The sequence below is a fragment of the Carcharodon carcharias genome, chromosome 34 (genome assembly GCF_017639515.1).
Source record: "Carcharodon carcharias isolate sCarCar2 chromosome 34, sCarCar2.pri, whole genome shotgun sequence".
Taxonomy (NCBI): domain Eukaryota; kingdom Metazoa; phylum Chordata; class Chondrichthyes; order Lamniformes; family Lamnidae; genus Carcharodon; species Carcharodon carcharias.
In genome coordinates this window covers 28,554,299-28,576,570 of record NC_054500.1, presented here as the reverse complement: position 1 = coordinate 28,576,570, position 22,272 = coordinate 28,554,299, and the positions used below count along the sequence as shown (strand labels likewise).

Here is a 22,272-nt window from a genome sequence, read left to right as displayed (position 1 = left end):
AGCCAAGATCAGGAGTCCAGAGTCCTCCTGATGCCTGTGAAGTACAAACACAATGTACAAGAATCACTACCTTTGGCGTAAGTGCTGACCAACGTTGCAAAGTTCGAGACAAGTATGATAGGTGAAAAGTTGCTGAGGTCAGCAATTTCCAGCGTCTGCAGCAATGAACGTAACCTCTCTGAGCAGAACCTGAGGGAGGGAGAGAGAGAGAGAGACAGCAATGAACGTAACCTCTCTGAGCAGAACCTGAGGGAGGGAGAGAGAGAGAGAGACAGGCAGCAATGAACGTAACCTCTCTGAGCAGAACCTGAGGGAGGGAGAGAGAGAGAGAGAGACAGCAATGAACGTAACCTCTCTGAGCAGAACCTGAGGGAGGGAGAGAGAGAGAGACAGGCAGCAATGAACGTAACCTCTCTGAGCAGAACCTGAGGGAGGGAGAGAGAGAGAGAGACAGGCAGCAATGAACGTAACCTCTCTGAGCAGAACCTGAGGGAGGGAGGGAGAGAGAGAGAGACAGCAATGAACGTAACCTCTCTGAGCAGAACCTGAGGGAGGGAGAGAGAGAGAGAGACAGCAATGAACGTAACCTCTCTGAGCAGAACCTGAGGGAGGGAGAGAGAGAGAGAGACAGGCAGCAATGAACGTAACCTCTCTGAGCAGAACCTGAGGGAGGGAGAGAGAGAGAGAGACAGGCAGCAATGAACGTAACCTCTCTGAGCAGAACCTGAGGGAGGGAGAGAGAGAGAGAGACAGGCAGCAATGAACGTAACCTCTCTGAGCAGAACCTGAGGGAGGGAGAGAGAGAGAGAGACAGGCAGATACAGGTCACAAAACAGCAATGACACAGAAAACTGAAAATGCTGAACTAAACTTCACAACTCAAACTCCTAAACCTTCTGAAAGTGCTGGGAGTATAGTGGCATCCAAACAACATCTCTCTGACTCTGTCTGGAAGCAAATGCCACTATACTGATGGACCACCAGAAGAATCACAATTAAGCAGTGGATCACTAGACAACAATAGGAGCTCTGGCTGATTTTCTCCCTCCGTAAAGGAGGAAGATTCCAGATTCCAGATTCAATCCTTGTTTTCTCCTTGTTAGCTGATCCTAACTGAGATGGTTGTAGAGGGGCTGAAATTGGTCCTGGTCCCTCACCTCAGCTGATGAGGTATGAGCTTCTGATCCCTACTCACTGGGAATCCTGCTGCAAAGTGCTTGTGGTGTTCCAATGATCCAATAAATCTGCATACACTCACTATTTGAAGATAAAAAACAGCAAAAATGACAATGAAGCTGTCAGATTGTTGTCAAAACTCAGGCTCCTTTAGGGCAGGAAACTGCTCTCTTTATCTAGTCTGGTCTATGTGACTACAGTGCCCACCAACGTGGCTCATGCTTAATTGGTCTTTCAAGTGGCTTTGCAAGACACTTGTATCAAAAAACTAAGGCAATTAGGAATGGACAATAAATGCCGTCTTTACCAATGCCCTCAGCCTGACAACGAAACATTAATATCCAGGTTCACCTGAAGAATGGGAACTTGGCCAAGGGGCAATAAGGTAGCCAGTGGCCATGGGCAGCTAGTGGCTGTGGGCCAGAGTTACTCAGCACTGCCAGGATCAAAGGGAAAACAGACAATTTGGATTCTTGTACCTGAGGGGTTTGCGCTCAATGCAGACTTTATCAAAGACATCCTTCAAGAAAGAGGGTGGATTCTCAGCTACCACATGGTGCACTCGTAGACGGGACTTCAGATACTCCACAAACCGCTTCATAAACCCAACAAAGTGTTCAGCAGTGCGAATACTACCAGGAACGGACTCTGGATTCAAAACAGAAAATTTGATTTGTCACCTGCATCCTCCTGAATACCGGTTTTAGTGATTTTATTAAGAATTGCCAAGGTCCAGGTGAGGAGGTGGTGACCAACAAAGATGAACAATAGGAGGCAAGAGAACTGTGAATCAAGTAATGAATGTGACATAATGTCTGCAGAAAGGAGGGGAAAAGGGAATCTGAGTCTGAAATATGAGGCCTACTAAAAGCTGGATACTGGTACATGAAGGCTGCTGCGTTGCTCTGGGGGGAGGGGATCCAATGGACCAAAATCAATGAGTGTAATAAGGTCGCATCAGCGAGTTGCCAGGGCGCAACTTTTCGGAGAAGAGGGAAGGAAATTGGAGATAGATAAGGAAACAAGATTATGAACTGCCATCACTGTGCAGCTCTCAGTTTACCATAGTCTATAGAACAGCTTTATCGGAACAGTGTGTTTGGCTTATGAACACGTTGCAACTCCTTTCATCTACTGTACCTTGTAGAATTTCATCCGGTAATACAGGATTGGCTAAATAGACATCCGTTTCTCTGGCAATGTGAGCCTCCTTTAGTCCCTCCACCAATTGTCTGTATTCTTCTTTCAGTTTGGCAGCATCTGTTTCCTTTATACTGGAGACATAAACCATTGTTAGGGAAGAGGTTTAAGACCCAGCGTTATCGAACATTTAATGTATGAGAAAAAGCATCTCCATTTTGAGCATATGTAAACCAATATGCTTAGAAATCCACACAAGAAGTTTCATGGTCTGAATTTCAAGCTTTTCCTATAACATCGCATCTTGCTCAAACTCCCCTGGCAGCACCAAGGGTTAAGTAATTGGAGGGATAGTGCTGATGTCTGACTGACTAAAGCCACCCTATCAGTGAGGGCATTAGGTTTCAAGGTAATATGAAGAATTGCTGGCCCCAGTGATAGCATTTACAGAACAAAAACAGTTCATTCAGCTCAACTATCCATGCCGGTGGTTATGTACCACACGAGCCTCCTCACACTATATTTACTTAATTTCACCTTCTGTTCCTTTCTCCCTCGTGTGTTTATTCAGCTTACCCTACCAGTTATTCCATGTGGGAGTGAAATTTATGTTACCATTCACAGGATAAAGCAAAACTTCCTGGTGCTGAAATATGACCTCTGTACTCTGACCCTGTCCCCTCTTGCCCTGGTGAATCTGTTGCTACTATTCAGCGTTTACTCACTCTTGTTTATACAATGCTGTTCCTAATCAGTCTAACACCAACAAGCAGCCTGGTGGCAGAACAACATTGTTCCAGTCCAGCTTGCTCTGTTGATGTCCTTTCATCTGATGGAAGGTCACTGATCTGAAATGTTAACTCTGTTTCTCTCTGCACTGATGCTGAAGACCTGAGTATTTCTAATATTTTCTGTTTTTATTTCAGATTTCCAGCATCAGCAGTATTTTGTTTATGTAGTTCCCAAATCTGCTTGTTTGATCTGTTCTACAGCAGGTCACTTAAGCAGGATACGAATGAAGAAAGGAAATTGATTGAAATGCTGATTTAACGACTCACTGTTGGATGGTCTTTTGTAACGTTTCGATGTTGTTCTGACATTGGTCTAACATCCGCCGTGTAATGTTCACACTCATCGAGTCGATGCACACGTTGTCTGCAAAGTGTTTGGAGAAATAACATGTTAAAAATGTTTTTGCTTTCAAATATATAAATACTTCCTTTAAAAAATATGAGAGAATCAGAAACCTTTGTGATTGGCTCAATCAGTGGACTGAGCCTTCAGCTCTGGGACTGGAATCCAGCTCAGTGCAGTCAGAAGAGGATCTCCCATTTTTGCTTATTGTAAGGGGTCTTTGCAAAATGAACCCAGGTGCCATCTCACTCCAGATCCACAACACAAAAATTCCTTAAATTGATCCATTTTATTTGGAGAGCCTTTAGGAAAGCTGGTGTGACTAATGTGGCCCAGATGTGAAACTGGAGGTTATGGCACATGGTTTGCTAATGCATACTACACCTGACTTGGCAGTGTGAGACATAGAGACTGGGTGTAATTTAAGGCTCAAGAATATATAAATATCCCCACGCCATAACTATAATTAGGTATATTTTTATATCACGTTGAAGATTTCAGTAAGGCAACATACCAATATTGTGAGCCTCATCGAACACCACCACTGATCTTCGCGACAGCTCCTTGGAGACTAGGTCTGCAATCTTGGGGTCCAGTAAGTAGTGATAGCTGTACACAATAATGTTCGCATGCAGGATCTGACAGGAGTACCAAAAAGCTTTTCATTAGTGATGTAGAAGCAGTCAAATAACACATGATCCTGAAACATTTCCTCTCCCATCCTAAAGATAGTGACATCTGGTTAGGACATCATTCCACATGTTCACTCTCTAGAACTTCGCCCCAAAGACCACTGTTCACAGTTAGGCCTGGCAGACTATTCCACCATAGGGGCATCATGTTCAAGCCTAATGCTGTCCTGACCGAAGGTCCCCAAACTCACACTTGCACACACAGACTGGCGCGTACACATCCACTCATTTGCACACGGTCGCTTGCCCACATGCATCGCCACATGTGCATATACACCTTCTGGTTGGGGATCGGCAGATATTTTTCCATCTTCTTAATCAAGTTTTATTGCAAGCCAATTGCAATGCCCAATCATCACCTCAGCAAACTCAGAGGTTGGAGCTGAAACTCGTGATTCCTGGAAGTCCAATTTGGAGCCTACCTCAGGGGTGGGAATAAGTGGATGGTAAGGGAGGTCAGGATCAGGCTGAGTGAACTATGATGCTTTCCAAAGTAGACTTCTACAGTTACAGTAGTGCAGGACCAGGTCAGCAGCACAGAGTCAATGCCTTCAGGTTGAGGAAAATTAGGTAAAGAAAAATGTGGAAATACTGATATCCGCCCACGGGAAATTTGGGATTCACTTACGGAATATCTGGCCAGGAAATAGGGACACCATCCCTTCTGCTTCCCATAAACCTTCAGGTCATCCAGGTTGTAAATTCCAGAGGGTAGAGGCAGTTGCTTCCCGTGGAGATCAAATTCCTGTCAGAGAAAATGCACGTACACAGGTACGTTACAGAACCAATGAAACACTCGGTGAGAAAGCTGGAACCGAGCGAGTGGTATCAGCTAGTTGGAGGTGAGAGCACAGCACAAGTCAAATCGAGAAATAACAGTTTAGCAACATCAAGCTCAGCTTTTAAAAAGGCTGTGGATTATTGGTAGGAGGTAAACTTGAGGCGGGGAAAAGGAAATGGGAGAGGGAAGAAGGGAGAGGGAAGAGGATGGAAGGAGGAAGGCGGCAAGAGATAGATAAGGGAGCAGCCAGGAAATAGTATTTGGAGGGCATGGAGGCAGCACCTTCCAAACCTGCGCCTTCTGTCACTTGGAAGGGCAAGGGTAGCAGCTGCATGGGAACACCACCACCTGCAAGCTCCCCCCACCCCAAGCCACACATCATCCTGACTCGGAAGTATATTGGCATTCCTTCACTGTCACTGCGCCAAAATTCTGGAACCCCCTCCCGACCAGCGACAGTACAAGGCTGCAGTAGTTCAAGAAGGTGGCTCACCACCACCTTCTCAAGGGCAATAATTTTTGGTCTTGCTAGCAATGCACACATCCCATGAATGAATATAAAAGTAAGACAGAGGGAGGGGAGGGAGATAAAGGGAGGGGGAAATAGAGGGAGGTGGTGGTGAAAGTAGGAGATGAGGGAGGGGAACAGGGAGGGAACAGAACTTTCTCCAATTTTGTTATGATGGGAAAGAATGACTTTCAAGTAAAATATAGCGAGAGAGGACACAAGAAGTAGATAGAGGTCGAAGGCTGGGTACAATCCTGAGCCCATCGTGAACTCAGCTCTCAGGTTACACTGCACACGTTCCCAGAAGCAAAAGCATGGACTGCTCTGTGCAGGAATGTTCACACTGAGTAAACCAAGCTTACAATCACGAAAAGGGAGTCAACAGTAAGTAACCTGACTGTTCAGTTACAAGGCAGGGATTTTTCATTTAACATTTATAAATCTTAGCTGCTGTTATGCACCTCATAGAATTGGCAGATGGGGACAGTGGGATTGCTTGAGTGCTGCATCCTGATGTGTGATGCAGTCAGGCTGCGACACTTGCCATCGACATCCTTTCCAAACCGTTGGGCACTGACCTTTAAACAACAAGGAAAAATCAAATCAACACAATAACTGTATTATTTATAAAAATAACAGGGTAAACTTGCATTTCCAGAGGTTGTTTCCTCAGGACACTGTAAATATGTTTCTCAGCCAATTAACTTTGAAGTTAAGCTACTGTAGCGTAACCAACCCAATTGCACAAGATCCCACAAAGAGCAAATGAAATATCTACCAGTAAGTCTGTTTGGCAGCAATGGCTAGAATCACAGAATGGTTACAGCACAGAAGTTGGTCTTTTGGCCACCGTGTCCCTGCTGGGCTCCTGCAAGAGCAATCCCACTCTCCTGCCCTTTTTCCCATAGCCCTGGATATTTTTTTCCTCTTCTGATAGTTATCCAATATGTTTTTGAAAGCCACAATTGAACCTGCCTCCACCACACTCTCAGGCACTACGCTCCAGGTCCTTAGCTCTTGGTGCGCAAAAGAAGTTTTTCCTTAAGTCACATTTGGCTCTTTTACTGCGCACATTAAATTGGTGCCCTCTTGTTCTCGATTCTTTCACCAATGAGAGAGAAATTGATGCATTTACTAAATATTTTTGGGGAATATTGTGTTATTCTATGAAAAGGCTGTGTGTGTGTGTGTGTGTGTGTGTGTGTGTGTGTGTGTGTGTGTGTGTGTGTGTGAGAGAGATTTAATTAAGCTGGGCAGAGATCAATAGGAGACAGGTTGTCTAGAGGGCTTAAAACATGGAAAGGATAGAGATGTTAGGTTAGATCTAACATTTGCATTTTTAGATAAGTGGAGAATTTGTTTGAATATCAAAGGAGAGTCAGAGGTGACAAGAAACATTCTACCAGCCTGTCAATGTCTTCTTGAAGTCTATCATTATCCTTCTCACAGTTCAAGACACTTCCATGTTTTGTGTCATCTTCAAATTTCAAAAATGTGTCCTAAGTCAAGATACACATCAGGAAAAGCTGTGGTCCTAATACCGCCCCCTGGGGGAGCTCCACTGTGTACTATCCTCCAGTGCAAAAATCAACTGTTCATTGTTACTCTCTGCTTCCTATCACTGAGCCAACTTCACATCCAAGCTGTCACTGTCCCTTTTATTCCATGAGTTTCACTTTACTGACAAGCCTGTCGTGTGGCAAATTATCAAATGTCTTTTGGAAATCCACGCACAACACATCAACTGCATTATCCCCATCAACCCTCTCTGTTACCTCCTCAAAAGAAGCTCAATCAACTTAATTAAAAATGATTTGTCTTTAGCAAATTTGCGCCGGCTTTCCTCAATTAATTCACATTCGTCCAAGTGGCTGCTATTTTTGTCCTGAATTATGGTTTCTAAAAGCTTTGCCATCACCGAGATTAAATGAACTGGCCAGTGGTAACAGGGCTGTAGATGAGAGGAAAATGCTGGCTGAGTCAGCAGGAGAACTTCACTGCTCTTCTCCAAATAATCCTGTGCAATCTTTTACATTCCCTGAAAGGTGGCAAAACGGACAGTGCAGCACTCCCTCGGTACTGCCTCTCCGACAGTGCAGCACTCCCTCGGTACTGCCTCTCCGACAGTGCAGCACTCCCTCGGTACTGCCTCTCCGACAGTGCAGCGCTCCCTCGGTACTGCCTCTCCAACAGTGCAGGGCTCCCTCGGTACTGCCTCTCCGACAGTGCAGCCCTCCCTTGGTACTGCCTCTCCGACAGTGCAGCGCTCCCTCGGTACTGCCTCTCCAACAGTGCAGCCCTCCCTCGGTACTGCCTCTCCGACAGTGCAGCCCTCCCTTGGTACTGCCTCTCCAACAGTACAGCACTCCCTTGGTACTGCCTCTCCGACAGTGCAGCGCTCCCTCGGTACTGCCTCTCTGACAGTGCAGGGCTCCCTCGGTACTGCCTCTCCGACAGTGTAGCGCTCCCTCGGTACTGCCTCTCCGACAGTGCAGCGCTCCCTCGGTACTGTCTCTCCGACAGTGCAGCGCTTCCTCCCTATTTTGTTCAATTGTCAGCTTGGATTCTGTGCCATGGCCTTCTGACTGAAACAACAGAGTTGTGAACTGGAACTTTGGGGTAAAGCTTTTGTTCATTGAGGTTTGTGATGTTAGTTTTGGGAATTGAACAAGTTTCCACTTCAGGCAATTAGTGCACACTACCTGCAAAGTAGATATGGTAAAGGTTTTGTGCAGAGTGAAGCTCATCCTACTCTTCAAATGTGCCACAGCACCATTGTGAAACTCCACACTCCAGCCATCCTGTCACATCAGGGAGGCTGACCTGTCAATTCTGAATGTTGAGGTAGACTCTTCTGTACTACACATGGAATGTCATTCAGAGTTCACCAAAAACATCTCATGCCAGATTGGGTGAAGGGAGCTTTGATCCCAGTCCAACCTGAGTTAAACCCAGGTCACAGAGTCTAGAAGCCAGTGTCACAGCTAAGGCAATGGTGTAGTGGTATTGTTGCTGGACTGGTAATTCAGAGAACCAGGTTAATGCTCTGGGTACTTGGGTTCGAATCCCAAAATGGCAGATGGTGAATTTGAATTCAATAAAAAAAAAATCTAGATTTAAAAGTCTAATAATGACCATGTCAATTCTTGTAAAAACCCGTCTGGTTCACTTTTTCCTTCCTTTAGAGAAATAGCCTACTCCAGACCCACAGCAATGTGGTTGGCTCTTAAGATGCCCTCTGAACAAAGACAATTAGGGATGGGCAATAAATGCTGGCCTGGCCAGTGACACCCACATCTCAAGAATGACTAATAAAAAACAAAATCCTCACATTTTTGCTTGTATAATGAGAGACAACAGTTACATTGCCCAAGACTGCAGAGAATCCAAATCAGTCCAGTGCAAAGCAGCTTGATTTATTAACAGCCACGTGCAGCAAAACTTACCTCTGGATGGATGCAGAGATTTTTCCTGGAGCTCAGAGCCAGAGCCAGGAATTGCATCTTCTCACCCGTCTGTTTCTCGTAGTAATCGAGCAGTTTGCGAAGCTCCTCAATTACCTGGACAGAAAGAAAGAGAGAAAGAGTGAGACAGAGAGTAGGGGAGGGGGGAGAGTAGGGGAGGGGGGAGAGTAGGGGAGGGGGGAGGGGGAGTGGGGGGGAGGGGGGAGAGTAGGGGAGGGGGGAGGGGGAGAGTAGGGGAGGGGGGAGGGGTGAGGGGGAGAGTAGGGGAGGGGGAGAGTAGGGGAGGGGGAGAGTAGGGGAGGGGGAGAGTAGGGGAGGGGGAGAGTAGGGGAGGGGTGAGGGGGAGAGTAGGGGGAGGGGGAGAGTAGGGGAGGGGGAGAGTAGGGGAGGGGGAGAGTAGGGGAGGGGGGAGAGTAGGGGAGGGGGAGAGTAGGGGAGGGTGAGGGGGAGAGTAGGGGAGGGGGAGAGTAGGGGAGGGGGAGAGTAGGGGAGGGGGAGAGTAGGGGAGGGGGAGAGTAGGGGAGGGGGAGAGTAGGTGAGGGGGAGAGTAGGGGAGGGGGAGAGTAGGGGAGGGGGGAGAGTAGGGGAGGGGGAGAGTAGGTGAGGGGAGAGTAGGGGAGGGGGAGAGTAGGTGAGGGGGAGAGTAGGGGAGGGGTGAGGGGGAGAGTAGGGGAGGGGAGAGTAGGGGAGGGGGTGAGGGGGAGAGTAGGGGAGGGGAGAGTAGGGGAGGGGGCGAGTAGGGGAGGGGGGCGAGTAGGGGAGGGGGCGATTAGGGGAGGGGGCGAGTAGGGGAGGGGGAGAGTAGGGGAGGGGGCGAGTAGGGGAGGGGGCGAGTAGGGGAGGGGGAGAGTAGGGGAGGGGGAGAGTAGGGGAGGGGGAGAGTAGGGGAGGGGTGAGGGGGAGAGTAGGGGAGGGGGAGAGTAGGGGAGGGGTGAGGGGGAGAGTAGGGGAGGGGGAGAGTAGGGGAGGGGTGAGGGGGAGAGTAGGGGAGGGGGCGAGTAGGGGAGGGGGAGAGTAGGGGAGGGGGAGAGGAGGGACTGGGTGAGGGGGAGAGTAGGGGAGGGGGCGAGTAGGGGAGGGGGAGAGTAGGGGAGGGGTGAGGGGGAGAGTAGGGGAGGGGGCGAGTAGGGGAGGGGGCGAGTAGGGGAGGGGTGAGGGGGAGAGTAGGGGAGGGGGAGAGTAGGGGAGGGGTGAGGGGGAGAGTAGGGGAGGGGGAGAGTAGGGGAGGGGGAGAGTAGGGGAGGGGGAGAGTAGGGGAGGGGGAGAGTAGGGGAGGGGGAGAGTAGGGGAGGGGGAGAGTAGGGGAGGGGGGAGAGTAGGGGAGGGGGAGAGTAGGGGAGGGGGAGAGTAGGGGAGGGGTGAGGGGGAGAGTAGGGGAGGGGGAGAGTAGGGGAGGGGGAGAGTAGGGGAGGGGGAGAGTAGGGGAGGGGGAGAGTAGGGGAGGGGGAGAGTAGGGGAGGGGGAGAGTAGGGGAGGGGTGAGGGGGAGAGTAGGGGAGGGGGAGAGTAGGGGAGGGGGAGAGTAGGGGAGGGGGAGAGTAGGGGAGGGGGAGAGTAGGGGAGGGGGAGAGTAGGGAGGGGGAGAGTAGGGGAGGGGGAGAGTAGGGGAGGGGTGAGGGGGAGAGTAGGGGAGGGGGAGAGTAGGGGAGGGGGAGAGTAGGGGAGGGGGAGAGTAGGGAAGGGGTGAGGGGGAGAGTAGGGGAGGGGTGAGGGGGAGAGTAGGGGAGGGGGCGAGTAGGGGAGGGGTGAGGGGGAGAGTAGGGGAGGGGGAGGGTAGGGGAGGGGGAGAGTAGGGGAGGGGTGAGGGGGAGAGAGTAGGGGAGGGGTGAGGGGGAGAGTAGGGGAGGGGTGAGGGGGAGAGTAGGGGAGGGGTGAGGGGGGAGAGTAGGGGAGGGGGAGAGTAGGGGAGGGGGAGAGTAGGGGAGGGGGAGAGTAGGGGAGGGGTGAGGGGGAGAGTAGGGGAGGGGTGAGGGGGAGAGTAGGGGAGGGGTGAGGGGGGAGAGTAGGGGAGGGGGAGAGTAGGGGAGGGGGAGAGTAGGGGAGGGGAGGAGAGTAGGGGAGGGGGAGAGTAGGGGAGGGGGCGAGTAGGGGAGGGGGCGAGTAGGGGAGGGGGCGAGTAGGGGAGGGGGAGAGTAGGGGAGGGGGCGAGTAGGGGAGGGGGAGAGTAGGGGAGGGGTGAGGGGGGAGAGTAGGGGAGGGAGAGAGTAGGGGAGGGGGAGAGTAGGGGAGGGGGCGAGTAGGGGAGGGGGCGAGTAGGGGAGGGGGAGAGTAGGTGAGGGGGAGAGTAGGGGAGGGGGAGAGTAGGGGAGGGGGCGAGTAGGGGAGGGGGAGAGTAGGGGAGGGGGAGAGTAGGGGAGGGGGAGAGTAGGGGAGGGGGAGAGTAGGGGAGGGGGAGAGTAGGGGAGGGGGAGAGTAGGGGAGGGGCGAGTAGGGGAGGGGGAGAGTAGGGGAGGGGGAGAGTAGGGGAGGGGGAGAGTAGGGGAGGGGGAGAGTAGGGGAGGGGGAGAGTAGGGGAGGGGGAGAGTAGGGGAGGGGGAGAGTAGGGGAGGGGGAGAGTAGGGGAGGGGGCGAGTAGGGGAGGGGGAGAGTAGGGGAGGGGGCGAGTAGGGGAGGGGGAGAGTAGGGGAGGGGGAGAGTAGGGGAGGGGGAGAGTAGGGGAGGGGGCGAGTAGGGGAGGGGGCGAGTAGGGGAGGGGGAGGGGGAGTGTTGGGAGGGGGAGGGGGAGTGTTGGGGAGGGGGAGGGGGAGTGTTGGGGAGGGGGAGAGTAGGGGAGGGGGAGAGTAGGGGAGGGGGCGAGTAGGGGAGGGGGCGAGTAGGAGAGGGGGCGAGTAGGGGAGGGGGCGAGTAGGGGAGGGGGCGAGTAGGGGAGGGGGAGAGTAGGGGAGGGGGGAAGGGGAAAGGGGGAGAGGGGGAAAGGGGAGAAGGGGGAGGGGGATGGGGAGTGGGGCAGGGGTGGGGGCAGCGGACGGGGAGGGGCAGCGGTGGGGGGGTGGAGGGAGGTAAGCGTGGGCTGGAAGCGGAGGGGGGCAGCGGAGAGGGGGGGCAGTGGAGGGGGGCAGCGGAGAGGGGGGGCAGCAGGGGAGTAGAGGGGGAGCGGGGTGGAGCAGTGGGGGGAGCGGGGGGGTCAGCGGATTGGGGTGCAGCAGTGGATGGGGGGCAGTGGACAGGGGAACAGTGGACAGGAGGCAGCAGAGGGAGGGGGCAGCGGAGAGAGGGCTGCAGCGGGGGGGAGCAGAGGGAGCGGAGGGGGGGCAGCAGTGGGGGAGCAGGGGGAACACAAACACACAAACAGTGCAAGAGAGAATATTTAATCTGCAAAAACTGCTGTGATGTAAATTTCAGTGACGTATGGGTCGGATATTTTGAAGCTTTGGCCATGTCGGATATTTTGACTTCAGTCCCAATTAGCTTCGAATGCTTGAATTCTCATGCATTGAACACAATCATACATCGTGCTGATTCGGTTCTCCTGGGATCCACATTGATATATACGATACACTCTCCATTCATACCACATACCCTCCCACCCTCATCCTACACCCACCCATTCTGAAGGAACAGTTACCGATCTGTACGACTGTCGGCTTCAGAGACTGGGAAGCAGCAAGTTTCTCGGAAAGCTACACTCTTACTCATAGTCTCCACATACACAGGCATCAAATGTATAGAAATCTCCATGTGAACTTCCTAATATTTAATTCAACATGTGGCAAATTGTGGCACTGAAAAATAAGGTCTCATATGTTGACAACACAGGATATTATCCATGGATCAGTTGACATGTATCTCTGGCTGTGTCCCAATCACTCAGAACTTATATATTGGAAATTAAATCACAACTATATAAATATCATTGTCATAACAATAAAAATACTGCTGTGAACTTTTACAACTATTGGAGACACTAAATCCGGCCTCAGTGGCCCTGGAGTAGAGAGGCTAATGTTCCTGGGCAAGGCAGCTGCTTCATTGAAGGGACCCGACTGAAACATTAATGTTCAAACTATGATTGATCTGCTGTAGATCTCCAGTGATTAATATTGAATGGCACATTATATAAAATGCAAAGATTTCACAAATTTCTCTTACCTTCTCTATCTCAGGAACTGTTCGAGAGCAGTAGATCAACTTGGTCACTTCTGCTGGATACATCTGGATGGACAGCAGTCAGATAGAGAGGTGTGCATAGTCAGAGAAACAGAGAAAGTATGAGGCAGGTATACACACAGAGAAAGACAGACAAAGGATACGGCACAAGTAGGAGATAGTGACAGAGACAAAAACAAAGAGAGTGATGTATTACTGAGGTGAACTGGATCCCAGCCAGAGTGTGAGGTACCACAGGTATTTCCACCAATGCTCAGACAGCCGCTCACCCTGTGGTACATACAGTAGGGACATCATTCCAGTCAGCAAAAGCAGGGAACTACCATGTGCATTTGCACTAGGTAACACCCATGAATGAACTTCAACAGTGTCAAAGGGTTAACATTGTTATCCAACAACTGATGGCACAGGCATGAATCCGCATTGATATATACGAAACACTCTCCATTCATACCACACACTCTCCCACCCTCATCCTACACCCACGCTGCCCCCACCCTCCGCCCACACTGCCCATACCCTCCGTCCATGTCCTCTGCCTGCACTGCCCCCACCCACACTGACCACATCCTCTGTCTCCACAGTCCCCAATTTCCACCACCGACAGTACCCCCACCCTCCAACCACACTGCCCCCACCCACACTGACTACACCCTGTGCCCACGCCCTGCATCCACACTACCCACACCTCTGCCCATACTGGCCCCACCCACACTGCCAACACCCTACACCCTCACCGACCACACCCTCCGCTCTCACCGACCACACCCTCTGGCCCCCACTGGCCGCACCCCAACACCCCCCACCCCCAGTGGCCGCACCTTCTGCCCAAACCGCCCCTACCCTCCGCCCACACTGCAACCACCCACACTGACCACTCAGTCCGCTCACACCAGCCACTCCTTCCGCCCACACCCTCCGCCCAAACTGTACCCACCTTCCACCCTGACCCTCTGCCCCCACTGTCCACACCCTCCGCCAACACTGACCACACCCTGCGTCCACACTGACCACACCCTCTGCCCAAACCCTCCACTCACAAAGCCTTCACCCCCCCACCCACTGTCTCCGCCCATACAGCCCCCATCCTCCAACCACACTGCCCCCACCCACAATGGCCACATCTTCCACCCACACTGCCACAACACTGACCACACCATCCGCCTGCACTGACCATATCCTTCATCCTCACTGCCCCCACACTCCACCCACATTGCCCCCTTCCTCTGCCCACACCGTCCACTCACACTGCCTCCACCATGTGCCCACATCCTCCGCCCACACCGTCCCATCCTCCACCCTTCAGTCACACTGGGGAAGTTGTTAGAATCGATCATTGAGGAGATTATATCTGGGCACTTACAAGAGCTCAAGGCAATTGAGAAGAGTCAGCGTGGTTTTGTGAAAGGAAAATCATGTTTAACCAATTTATTGGTGTTTTTTGAAGGAGTAACATGCACTGTGGATAAAGGGGAACCTGGAGACGTACTGTACTTGGATTTCTAGAAGGCATTTGATAAGGTGCCATGTCAAAGGTTTTTAAGGAAAATTAAAGTTCATGGTGTAGGAGGGTAACATATTAGCATGGATAGAAGATTGGCTGGCTGGCAGAAAGCAGAGAGTATGCTAAATGGGTCTTTTTTGGATTGGCAGGATGTGAAGAGTGGAGTCCCACAGGGGTCTGTGCTGGGGCCTCAACTTCTTACAATTTCCATCAATGACTTAGATGAGGGAAGCGAAGATATGATAGCTAAATTTGCAGATGACGCAAAGATAGGAAAGTATGTTGTAAAGGGGACATGAGGAGGTTGCAGATGGAAATCGGTCGGTTGAGTGAGTGGGCAAAGATCTGGCAAATGGAGTTTAATGTGGGAAAATGTGGAGTTGTTCACTTTGGCAGGAAGAACAAAAAAGCAGAATATTACTTAAATGAGAATGGCTGCCTAATTCTGAGGTGCAGAGGGATCTAGGTATTCTTGTACATGAGTCACAAAAAGTTAGTATGTAGGTACAGTAAGTAATTAAGAAGGCTAATGGAATGTTATCCTTTACTATGAGAGGGATTGAACATAAAAGTAGGGATATTATGTTTTAGTTATACAAGGCATTGGTGAGACCTCACCTCGAATGCCGTGTTTAGTTTTGGTCTCCTTATTTAAGTAAGGATGTAAATGCATTGGAGATGGTTCAAAGAAGGTTTACTAGATTGATACCTGGAATGAGCAGGTTGTCTTATGAAGAAAGATTGAACAGATTGGGCTTGTTTCTACTGGAGTTTAGAAGAGTGAGGAGTGAGTTGATTGAAGTATACAAGGTCCTGAACGGCCTTGACAAGGTGGATGTCAAAAAAATGTTTCCTCTTGTGGGTGAGTCCTTTGAGTTGATTGAATTTTTTGAGGTAACCAGGTGTGTAGATGAGGGTAGTGCAGTTGATGTGGTTTATATGGATTTCAGCAAAGCCTTTGACAAGGTCCCACATGGGAGACTTATGAAGAAGGCAAAGGCACATGGGATACAGGGTAATTTGATAAGGTGGATTCAAAATTGCTTAGTTGTAGAAGACAGAGGGCGATGACAGAAGGCTGCTTTAGTGACTGGAAGCCAATATCCAGTGGCTTAGCACAGGGATCTGTGCTGGGTCCCCTAGATGACTATGTGGGGGGTAGGATTAGTAAGTTTGCGGATGACACAAAGATTGGCCGGGTGGTTAACAGTGAGGTTGAGTGTCTTGGGCTACAGGAAGATATAGACGAGATGGTCAAATGGGCAGATAAGTGGCAGATGGAATTTAACCCTGAAAAGTGTGAGGTGATTCACTTTGGAAGGAATAATCTGACAAGGAAGTATTCAATGAACGGCATGACACTAGGAAGTTCTGAGGAACAAAGGGACCTTGGCATGTGTGTCCGTAGATCTCTGAAGGCTGAGGGGCATGTTAGTGGGGTGCTGAAAAAGGCATATGGGACACTTACATTATCAATCAAGGCATAGATTACAAAAGTAGGGAGGTCATGTTGGAGTTGTATAGAACCTTGGTGAGGTCACAGCTGGAGTACTGTGTGCAGTTCTGGTCGCCACATTATAGGAAGGATGTGATTGCACTGGAGGGGGTGCAGAGGAGATTCACCAGGATGTTGCCTAGGATGAAACATTTAAGTTATGAAGAGAGGTTGGATAGACTTGGGTTGTTTTCGTTGGAGCAGAGAAGACTGGGGGGCAACCTGATCGAGGTGTACAAGATTATGAGGGGCATGGACAGGGTGGATAGGGAGCAGCAGTTCCCCTTAGTTGAAGAGTCAGTCACGAGGGGACACAAATTCAAGATGAGGGGCAGGAGGTTTAGGGGGGGATGTGAGGGAAAACTTTTTTACCCAGAGGTTGGTGACGGTCTGGAATGCTCTGCCTGGGAAGGTGGTGGAGGCGGGTTGCCTCACATCCTTTAAAAAGTACCTGGATGAGCACTTGGCACGTCATAACATTCAAGGCTATGGGCCAAGTGCTGGTAAATGGGATTAGGTAGGTTGGTCAAGTGTTTCTCAGGTGTCGGTGCAGATGCAATGGGCCGAAGGGCCTCTTCTGCACTGTGAGAGTCTGTGACAAAGATGAGGAGAAATTTTTTCTCAGAGGGTTGTGCGATTTTGGAATTCTCTGCCTCAGAAGGTGGTGGTGGTGGAGGCGGGGTCACTGAATCTTTTTTAAGGCAGAGGTAGATAGATTCTTGTTAGACAAGGGAATCAAAGGTTATCTGGGGTAGATGGGAATGTGGAAATCAAAACACAAGAAGATTAGCCATATCTTATTGAATGGCACAGCAGGCTCGAGAGGCTGAATGGTCTACTCCTGTTCCTATTACTTATGCCCCCACCCTCCACCCATACTGCCCCCACTTTCCGCCAACACCGGCCCCACCCTTTGTCCACAATGCCCCCACCCTCTGCCCACAGCGCTCCACCCACACTCCATCCATACTGCCCCCACTTTCTGCCAACACCGGCCCCACCCTTTGTCCACAATGCCCCCACCCTCTGCCCACAGCGCTCCACCCACATTGACCACACCCTCTGCCCACAATGTCCCCACCCATACTGACCACATCCTCCAGCCACAACATCCCCACCCACACTGACCACACTCTCCACACCCAAGGACCACACCCTCCACCACACTGACCACACCCTCCACCCCTACCCACACTGCCCCTACCTTCCATCCATTCCCACTGCCCTAGCCCTCCACCTCCCACCCACTGTTCATGCTAAGTACTATAGACAAGTTGAGTGAGTTGAAAGATGCTTCTCTGCCTTCAAAACATTTACGTTCTTACAAATACAATAAAGAAGCCAATGGCACTACATTTGGTAGATGCAGACATTCTTCTCAGTTTTACATAGATTCAATAGAAATATGTGTCAAAATGACTGAAATGTAACTCACCCCCCAGCCTAACCCAACCCCACATCTCCCAAACCCACGGTGAACCCCACATTGGGAGCAGCATTCTCACCATTTGATAGGCCACAATCAGTGAAAGTAGTGATACTGTCTTCCCTGTACCCGATGGCATTTCCAGAACCCCATGACCCTAAAACACAGGAAGGGACAGTAAGCTTAAAACAATAGATACAAACAATAACTGGCATCAACCAAACAGGCTTTCAAATATTACAAGCAAATCCCAGTCCTACAATGACTCAATTCTCATCTTTACGTTCACTTCCATTCATCGCCTCACCCCTCCCAACTCTGTAACCTCATGCTTATGAACATCCTGTAAGAAATCTCATTTTATAAGAGGATCGGTTATCACTTGTAGGGCGAATCTATCCTATCTCCCGCCAAACTCTGTTTTTAATCTCAGGAAGGATATCCTGGCCTTCATTAATTGGAAGAATTAATATGTTGCCTAACCTTTACTTGTATTCCCTCGAGTTTAGAAGGGATGATTTGACTGCAGTATTTGAAATGATCAAAGGTCAGAAACAGAGAGAAATTGCATTGGAGGGACTGAAATCAGAAGCACCTTTTTACACAATGCAGTGGAATTCTGGGAGCCTCTCGCTCAAAAGGCTGTTAAGGCTCAGGATCAATTAAAATTTTCAGGACTGAGGCTGATTGTTGGGTAAGGATAATGAATGAAACAAAGGCAGGTAAATAGAATTGAGGGGCAGGTCAACCATAATTCATTTGAATGGCAGAACCTTTTGATCAAATATTAAACGGCTTCCCATCTGCTGAGTGTTAAAGATCTGATGGCAGGTGAGAAGATAATGTGGGAGTACACCTACCTCAGCCAGTGAACATTTCTCCCTCAACCACTCTGCCAAAACAAAACTGATTAACTGGTCATTCATCACATTTACTCTTTGTAGGATCATGCAGGGCTTAAGCTGAAACATGCTGGACATCCTGAGAGAAATAATGAGAGCTTTAGCTCTTCTCATACAACCTCAATTTTGCACCTCTCCCACTCTGTGACAGGACAAAGTGAGAGCCTCCTGTTCATGATGAAACCTAAACTTACCTTAGTTTGAAGTTCGGGGGTCAGGAACTCCAATACCTGATGAACCTCGGGTCTTCAACGTATGCGCCGGCCGGGAAATGGCCACACATACGCAGCTTGTTTGGTTTTTTTTTTTACGTTCTTCAGGCCGAGAACCGACCCTGCACGCCTGTGCAGGAGAAAAGAAGAACAGCACGAAAATGCAGGTCAGATAACCTGGAACAGAGTGCCTTAGTGTTCAGTGAATGTCCCAGGGAGAGATGCCGAACCAGGGAAGGGGAAAGGGGGAAGGTCCCAGAAGGAAGTCCCAGGCAGGGGTTAAAAGACAGGGGACAGAAATAGGTCCTGTTAAGTTAAAAGGAGCAGAGAAATAGAAAAAGAAAGAGCATCAGAGAGCAGGCTTTAAGCGAAGTGGCATGAGAGAAGCCCAAGGAGGTATCTGAAGGTTGGCGACGCCATGCTGCTGGTCCTTGGGGCAAAGGTACCTCTTTGGAGCAATGGTGCTCTGTTTGGTACAGCTGAAGGTCTGAAATTGTGCTCAAGTGTATTCGGAGATCCGGGGGGAAAGTACTTCGGCAGGCGAGATTGCAACCCTGTGAGACGGCTCGTCATCGAAGCCATCCAAGTGGGAACGATTTTTGGAGAGAATTCCCTCGTGGGAAGGACGAAGTTTCGGTGAGATTGGTTGGGTCAGAAAGTGACAAACTTCTGCGTGGGTTGTTGAGAAATCCATGGAATCTGTTTTGGTCACATCTGTCATCTAGTTTGTAGCGCGGTGTGTCTGACCACAGATCGCCTATTAATTCACATGTAATTCATACTTACTCTGAATGTTAGAGTATAAGATAATTGTTGTAAAATGTTTTATCTTTCCAAACTTGTATAGTAAAATTCATTTGTGTTTGTTCAAAACCCACGGAGTTTTGTGGCTTTATTCACTTAGCAGGCATCTGGAATCTCAACCTTTACCTACTTTAAACAAAACGTTACTGGTCCCTAACTGAATCATAAAGCTGCAATTTTGCACCTCTCCCACTCTGTGACAGAACAATATGAAAGCCTCCTGTCCAGTAGCTGATCACACCAGAAGATTAAGATTTGAGTATTCCATGACAAGTTACCTTAGCATCAAGGGTCCTTTTCAGCTCCAGCATATAGGAATACTGCTCAGGGTAGATGAAATCATAAGGGAAATGCACCAACAATCCATCAATATTCAACCTGAGCAAATAGAGCCAAGCATTACTAATATTAGGAGGTAGATGGTGATTGAAGTACATTTAATTGATAAATACTATTTTTGGGGTTTCAAATTTTATTTTGCCCTGCGAATTAGAGACGGCCTATCCTCCAGTCTACAAAATTTGAGCTCGTTGTCCTTAGTTTCCAATCTCCTCCTAGTCCTGTCCTAGTCTCTCTGAGCAGTTACCTCCAGCCCAACAACTCCTATGTCCGGATTACTGCCACTTGTAAAACTCCCTCTACACTGGCCCCATCAAACACTCCCAGGACAGGTACAGCACGGGGTTAGATACAGAGTAAATCTCCCTCTACACTGTCCCCATCAAACACTCCCAGGACAGGTACAGCACGGGGTTAGATACAGAGTAAAGCTCCCTCTACACTGTCCCCATCAAACACTTCCAGGACAGGTACAGCACAGGGTTAGATACAGAGTAAAGCTCCCTCTACACGGTTGGGGGGGTGGGGTTGGGGGGTGGGGATTGGGGGTGGGGATTGGGGGGGTTGGGGGGGTGGGGTTGGGGGTGGGGATTGGGGGGGTGGGGATTGGGGGTGGGGATTGGGCTGGGGATTGGGGGGGTTGGGGGGTGGGGTTGGGGGTGGGGATTGGAGGGGTGGGGATTGGGGGTGGGGATTGGGGGGGTGGGGGGGGTGGGGGGGTGGGGTTGGGGGTGGGGATTGGGGGGTGGGGATTGGGGGGTGGGGATTGGGGGTGGGGATTGGGCTGGGGATTGGGGGGGGTTGGGTTGGGGGTGGGGATTGGGGGGGTGGGGATTGGAGGGGTTGGGGATTGGGGGGGTTGGGTTGGGGGTGGGGATTGGGGGGGTGGGGGGGGTGGGGGGGTGGGGTTGGGGGTGGGGATTGGGGGGTGGGGATTGGGGGGTGGGGATTGGGGGTGGGGATTGGGGGTGGGGATTGGGGGGGTTGGGTTGGGGGTGGGGATTGGGGGGGTGGGGATTGGGGGTGGGGATTGGGGGTGAGGATTGGGGGGGTGGGGTTAGGGGTGGGGATTGGGGGGGTGGGGTTGGGGTGGGGATTGGGGGTGGGGGATTGGGGGGGTGGGGATTGGGGGTGGGGATTGGGGGTGAGGATTGGGGGGGTGGGGTTAGGGGTGGGGATTGGGGGGGTGGGGTTGGGGGTGGGGATTGGGGGTGGGGATTGGGGGGGTGGGGATTGGGGGTGGGGATTGGGGGTGAGGATTGGGGGGGTGGGGTTAGGGGTGGGGATTGGGGGGGTGGGTTTGGGGGTGGGGATTGGGCTGGGGGTTGGGGGTGGGGTTGGGTGGGGGATTGGGGGGGTGGGGTTGGGGGTGGGGATTGGGGGGGTGGGGATTGGGGGGGGTTGGGGGGTGGGGTTGGGGGTGGGGATTGGGGGTGGGGATTGGGGGGTTGGGGGGGGTGGGATTGGGGGTGGGGATTGGGGGGGTGGGGATTGGGGGGGTGGGGTTGGGGGTGGGGATTGGGGGGGTGGGGATTGGGGGTGGGGATTGGGGGTGAGGATTGGGGGGGTGGGGTTAGGGGTGGGGATTGGGGGGGTGGGGTTGGGGGTGGGGATTGGGGGTGGGGATTGGGGGGGTGGGGATTGGGGGTGGGGATTGGGGGTGAGGATTGGGGGGGTGGGGTTAGGGGTGGGGATTGGGGGGGGTGGGGTTGGGGAGGTGGGGATTGGGGGTGGGGATTGGGGGGGTGGGGATTGGGGGTGGGGATTGGGGGTGAGGATTGGGGGGGTGGGGTTAGGGGTGGGGATTGGGGGGGTGGGTTTGGGGGTGGGGATTGGGCTGGCGGGTTGGGGGTGGGGTTGGGTGGGGGGTTGGGGGTGGGGGGTGTTGTGGGGATTGGGTGAGATTGGGGGGGTGGGGTTGGGGGTTGGGGGTGGGGGGGTGGGGGTGGGGATGGGTGGGTTTGGGGGTGTTGTGGGGGTGGGGGTGGGGATGATCCGGGTGAAGGGATCTGAGGAATTGGGGTCGGGGCTGCAGCCCGCGAGGGGGTAACAAACCCGCCCCCGCCCGGCTCCTCCTGATTCGGGTTTTGGGCTGGAGGTTTGAGTCCCCCAGGTTTGGGGTGGGGGGGGGGGTCACGGGGTCGGGGATTGGGGGGGGGAAGGGGGAGGGGATTGAGGGGGGAGGGGGGAGGGGGACGGGATTGAGGGGGAGGGGGGGGGGAGGGATTGAGGGGGGGGGAGGGGGGGAGGGGGAGGGGATTGATGGGGGGGGAGGGGGGGAGGGGATTGATGGGGGAGGGGGGGGGGAGGGGATTGAGGGGGGGGGATTGGTGGGGGGGGGGAGGGGGAGGGGATTGAGGGGGGAGGGGGGGAGGGGATTGAGGGGGGGGAGGGGGGAGGGGGAGGGGATTGATGGGGGGGGAGGGGGGAGGGGATTGATGGGGGAGGGGGGGGGAGGGGATTGAGGGGGGGGGAGGGGGGAGGGGGAGGGGATTGATGGGGGGGGAGGGGGAGGGGATTGATGGGGGAGGGGGGGGGGAGGGGATTGAGGGGGGGGGATTGGTGGGGGGGGGAGGGGGAGGGGGAGGG

General features: G+C 51.9%; 1 protein-coding gene across 2 annotated transcripts in view; it reads right to left on the bottom strand.

Annotated features, from left to right (window-relative positions):
- Window positions 1-19,723, bottom strand: part of ercc2 (excision repair cross-complementation group 2) — a 55,093-nt gene extending 35,370 nt beyond the window's left edge. Inside the window, exons 1-11 of one of the 2 annotated variants that reach the window (XM_041179509.1) lie at window positions 19,623-19,723; window positions 17,506-17,583; window positions 12,984-13,046; window positions 8,878-8,991; window positions 5,893-6,009; window positions 4,771-4,887; window positions 3,965-4,088; window positions 3,375-3,471; window positions 2,317-2,450; window positions 1,656-1,824; window positions 71-189 (exon numbers count right to left, since the gene is read on the bottom strand). In XM_041179509.1, the coding sequence (XP_041035443.1) occupies window positions 71-189; window positions 1,656-1,824; window positions 2,317-2,450; window positions 3,375-3,471; window positions 3,965-4,088; window positions 4,771-4,887; window positions 5,893-6,009; window positions 8,878-8,991; window positions 12,984-13,046; window positions 17,506-17,583; window positions 19,623-19,655 (1,165 nt within the window). In that variant the 5' untranslated portion in view covers window positions 19,656-19,723. Of the gene's footprint in view, window positions 1-70; window positions 190-1,655; window positions 1,825-2,316; window positions 2,451-3,374; window positions 3,472-3,964; window positions 4,089-4,770; window positions 4,888-5,892; window positions 6,010-8,877; window positions 8,992-12,983; window positions 13,047-17,505; window positions 17,584-18,522; window positions 18,651-19,622 lie in introns of those variants that run through there. The other variant, XM_041179510.1, reaches the window with a different exon arrangement.
- Between the last annotated feature and the right edge of the window lie 2,549 nt (window positions 19,724-22,272).